The following is a 4,560-nucleotide window of genomic DNA, read 5'->3' as shown; positions in this document are numbered from 1 at the left end:
TCAAGCGGCGTCGCGCCGCGCCGCGCCGGCGCCATCACCTTGCGTGCGACTCCCCGTGGTGCCGTTGAGTCCCGCCACGCTGACCACGAGCAGAGCGTGAGAGCGAGAACTGCGCTCGTTCAGGTCGGTGCACGCCGTGGCTCGGCTGGCTCGGCCCGCCTCCAGAACCTGAAGCGCAACGGCGCAGATTGCATTCGGAGCATTTGAACCGGGGGACGAGGCGTTCGTCGGCGCCATCACCTTGCGTGCGACTCCCCGTGGTGCCGTTGAGTCCCGCCACGCTGACCACGAGCAGAGCGTGAGAGCGAGAACTGCGCTCGTTCAGGTCGGTGCACGCCGTGGCTCGGCTGGCTCGGCCCGCCTCCAGAACCTGAAGCGCAACGGCGCAGATTGCATTCGGAGCATTTGAACCGGGGGACGAGGCGTTCGGGACAAAAGAGGCCGCCGGCATTCCGCCGTCGCTTTCTTCCGACGCTCGTCGGCGAGGGCGCGCCGCCTCGTCCGCCCGTCGGACTTTTTTTGAAATCCTCGCCGAAAACTCGGCCGGCGTCCGGATGCCGCCGCTTCAGCCGGTGGCCAATTGGATTCCGACCGCGCACGACCGCGTTTCCTGCCGTCTGCGCGAGCTTGAGTACGCCTGCTTTGAAACCGGATGGTTGGACTCCGCCCTCTGTCACCGCTGTGCGCGCGCGAAAGGTGTTTTTTCGTTGGCGTTCGTTCAAAATTTGATGGTGGCATGAACAAGCGTTTGCAAGCCCGAGATAAGGTGGAACGGTGGGGGGGGGGGGCAGCACCGCCACTCGTGACGCACTCTTGCAAAGCTTTGGCGCTCACTGGAACACGGGCTCGCGCCGCACTCGTTTATATTTCCACAAGTCAACAAAAGATCAGCGAGACTCAACGTCAAAGTCAAGCGTGCGCAAGGTCGCGCCTCGCGGTACCTGGTTGACGTCGTCGACGGTGCGCACGGCCACGCGCGTCAATCCGGGAACGTACAGTTGGCCGCTGCCGTCGGGATTCATCTTGATGTCCAGTTTGTCCGCCGCCGGCTGGTCGCCGAGAAGGTCCCTGAGCGGCGACACGCGCGCGTGAGCGTGACGTGGCGTGACGTGACGTGACGGGACGGGAAGCGGCGTCCGCCGGCTCACCTTAGCGTCTCGTTGTAAATCTCCAGCATGCTGACGCAGATGTGGAATTCCCACTCGGGGCTTTTGTCGGCCACTCGCGAGAAAAGCAGCCGCAGCGCTCGCTGGTTCAGGCCCGGGTCCGACGCCGCGCCCTGCCGGGCGCACACGCGGTACCTCGTTGCAGACGCGCGGGGACCCGACCCGGCGGAGGATTCGACCGGCCCGTTCCTCGCTCGCGCGGCGCGTGAGAGCGACTCGAGTCGAGTCGACGCGCTCCGTCTCGAAGGCGCGACGGTGGAGTCGGGGAGAGGAAAATCAAATGCGCGCGTTGTCGGAGGAGTTTTGAAAAAGGACCGAGAGGAGGAGGCTCGGCTCACGTCATTGCGAAGGGTTTTGGGGGGCACGTCGTTCTCGGCACCGCCAGCGAAAGCGCCAACGAAGCCTGACGCCGGGGGCGCTCTCGCTGAGCGCGACAAGCGCAAGAGGGCGGCGCGAAGCTCGCTCACCTCCATGGTGTAGGTCTTCCCCGAGCCCGTCTGTCCGTAGGCGAAGATGCAAACGTGGAAGCCGTCCACGCACGACGTGACCAGCGCCTCCACCTCCGAGAACCCCTGCGACGGCCCCGGCCGGTGTCAAGGCGCCGCCGGACGGGGGGGGGGATACGAGACGGGGGCTCACCTCTTCCTGCGTGGCCTCGGGCCCAAAGACTTTGTCCAGGTCAAAGGTCGTCACCTTGCCCTTGTCGCTGAGGTGCAGGACGCCGTCGTCGTCCGGGTCAAAGGTCAACACGCCCTCCGCCTCCTCGCCGCCGGCGACGGGACGGACGCGGCACAACACCCGGATGTTTCCTGACAAGGACCCGCCCGCGCACGTGGCGACGATGGCCGTGAACATTTCCTGCCGGCGCGCGTCGGGCTTCGTGACCCCCGAAATGGTTTTTCGGCGCATCCGCGCGAGCGCCCGCGCACACGACAGGCTGTGCTTTGGGGCTCGGGTCGCTTGCGACGGAAGTTTCAAACGGGCCAAAAAGTGGCCGCGGGTGGCGCGAAGCGTCAGCACGGAGGATGCGGTCAAAGGCCGCCGAGCGGCAAACCGACCTTTGAGCTGGACCAGCTGGTTGTGGATCTTCTTCCTCAGGTTCATCTCGCGTTTGTATTTGTCCACCAGCTTCTGGTTGGTCGCGCTCACGTCGCCGATGGCCCGGCAGATCTGCACGCACACACGCACACGCACGCACGGGCGCGCAGGCGCTCATCGCTTTGCATGAGCCCCGTCGACGCCGAGCTCGGGAAGAGAAGTCGTGAGGCGCGACCCCCGACGGAGGGCAGTGATGCGGCATTTTTTTTTTCTCCCCAGGATCGAAAACGACGATTCCAATTTTCCAGGAGTGTTCTCGGCGGCGCGTGGGCAGGCGAGCCGGGCCGACGCCACGCTCCATCGAAACTCGTGATGTGACGTCGCCATGGTATGTCACCACCCCGAAAACAAAACAAACCCCCCCCCCAAAAAAAAAATCCAAGCTCTTCCTTCGCACAGCCAAACACAACCAACGGGCGATGGAAAAGAGATTTGCGACGCGACGTCGCCTCGACCGCTCGCACCGACCTCGCGCTTGGCGTCGTCGATGGCGTTGCGCAGCATGGCGGGGAAGTGGTGCACTTGCTTCTTCAGCGTGTTGTAGTCGGCGGTGAGCGTCCTCAGGGCGGGATGAAGACCGGCCAGCTTGCTGCGCACGCCTGAAGCAGCCACGCGAGAGCAGCCCTTCATTCAGCCGCCGCCTCCGCACGGACGAGGACGGCGAGCGCCTGCGCGGCGAGCGCGGGCCCGCTGACCTGCCAGGTTGTCGTGCACGGCCTTCATCTGGCTCTCGGCCCTGACGAAGGCCTCGCGGACGACGCGCTCCTTCTCCTCCTTCAGCGACAGCAGCTCGGCGTCCAGCTGCCGGCGAGCGCGGGCCATCTCGCCGTCGTACAGCGCCACCTGCGAGCAAGCTTCACCTTTGGACGGGCGCTTCTTCGTTCGCGCTTGGGGGCGCGGCGCCAAATCGACGCGGCCGGGCTAACGGAGTGACGGAGCACCTTTTTGAAAGCAAAAGTCGGACGTACGCCGTTCGAATCGTAGCCGCAAAATTCCAAGTCGGTCATGATTTCTCCCGAAAATAATCGCCGGCGTTTGGCTGCCGTTTGGCAGGCGGTCTCCTCGCCGCGCTAACGTCCCCGCCTTCGTCGGCTCGAAGGCCGAGAGCGCCGACGGTGCTTTACCTGCGTCCTGAGTTGAGCGCACGTCCTCTGCGACCGCTGCAGCTGCGTCTCCAGCTCCCTCAGCATGCGGCGCTGCGCGCAAACTTGCTCTTGAAGCAAAGCGTTTTGCACGCGCAGCCAGTCGTCCGACTCCGCCCCCTCTGCCGTCTGATGAGCGCAACGCACAATGACTTCACGACACACGCGCGGCATGCGCAAAGCGAGGCGACACCTGCGACGGCGGCGGCGCTTCGCGGCGCGCGAGGTCCCGGGGGTCGCGGTCCGAAAGTCCCGCTCGAGGCGCGGAGAGGTCCGACGGGGGGTCGGTCCGGTCCGGTCTTCGGCGCGAGGCGTCCGCCGGGGCGCTTTTGTCCGGCGGGGGCGGCGGCTTCCCCGTATCCGCGAGCTGACAGTCTCGCTGCCGGCAGCGCCCGTCCCGGCCGATGGGCTCCGCCTCCTGGGGACACACCCCGTGTCAGTCACGCCACAGTAACCGGGGGGGGGGCAAGTCCGGTCCGAGAGCGCGGTGGTCCTGCGCGCGCGCACCTTTTCCATCTCCCCCGCTGCCACGCGCCTAACCCAAATGATCATGGAGCTGCGGGAAAGCCCGCTCACGGTCCCGATACGTTTGAAGCGGGCGCGTTGGAAGAGGGAACTCGGAAAACGAGCGGGACCGGACGTGGCGACCCACAAGTACGACGGCCTTCGTGCTGTCCTCGAGCGTGAATCCGTTTTGGGGCACGCTTGTTTTTTTGTCGTCTTTCCCCGTACTTTAACCCGACTGACCTGAGAGCAGGCGCAGGCGCAGGCGCCCTCGCAAGTCCCGCCGGAGGCCAGCCGTCGCTTCAGACTCTTGTTCTCCAGCTCCAGAAGCTCCAGATGCTTCTCCAAGTCCGTCGCCCCCTGCGGGAGGAGCGGCGGCCTCGTGAGCGTTCTTGTTCACGCGCACGCAATTTTCTTTTGGGTTTTTTTTTCCCGGGGAGAAGCGGCTCAGATCGTGGAGGGATCGTAGAAAAAAATGGCGACAGCGGCGGCGGGAGGTGAAGGAAGGCGACCCCTCCCACCCCCGACAAACGAGGGCCGACGACGGCGCGAGATCGGCGGCAAAAAGCCGTCAAGTGCGGCGGCCTCGACGTACCGGTCCTGAGCACAGTCTGGCCGCTTGCTCCGCCGGGTTCTTCTCCGGTTCCTCC

The 4,560-nt window shown here is 65.4% G+C and overlaps 1 protein-coding gene across 1 annotated transcript in view; it reads right to left on the bottom strand.

The window, feature by feature from the left end:
- The window catches only part of kifc3 (kinesin family member C3), a 26,744-nt gene that overhangs the window by 21,367 nt on the left and 817 nt on the right, over positions 1-4,560 (bottom strand). The window contains exons 3-14 of the mRNA XM_019893202.1: positions 4,506-4,556; positions 4,154-4,270; positions 3,600-3,824; positions 3,389-3,535; positions 2,960-3,107; positions 2,733-2,863; positions 2,225-2,336; positions 1,806-1,975; positions 1,634-1,738; positions 1,149-1,279; positions 942-1,068; positions 39-168 (exon numbers count right to left, since the gene is read on the bottom strand). Coding sequence (XP_019748761.1) covers positions 39-168; positions 942-1,068; positions 1,149-1,279; positions 1,634-1,738; positions 1,806-1,975; positions 2,225-2,336; positions 2,733-2,863; positions 2,960-3,107; positions 3,389-3,535; positions 3,600-3,824; positions 4,154-4,270; positions 4,506-4,556 — 1,594 coding nt within the window. The remainder of the gene's footprint in view (positions 1-38; positions 169-941; positions 1,069-1,148; positions 1,280-1,633; positions 1,739-1,805; positions 1,976-2,224; positions 2,337-2,732; positions 2,864-2,959; positions 3,108-3,388; positions 3,536-3,599; positions 3,825-4,153; positions 4,271-4,505; positions 4,557-4,560) is intronic.

This window comes from Hippocampus comes, unplaced genomic scaffold, assembly GCF_001891065.2.
Source record: "Hippocampus comes isolate QL1 unplaced genomic scaffold, H_comes_QL1_v1.1 scaffold378, whole genome shotgun sequence".
In the NCBI taxonomy this organism is placed as follows: Eukaryota; Metazoa; Chordata; class Actinopteri; order Syngnathiformes; family Syngnathidae; genus Hippocampus; species Hippocampus comes.
Note: the sequence above shows the minus strand (reverse complement) of the source record. Positions and strands in the feature narration are given on the sequence as shown.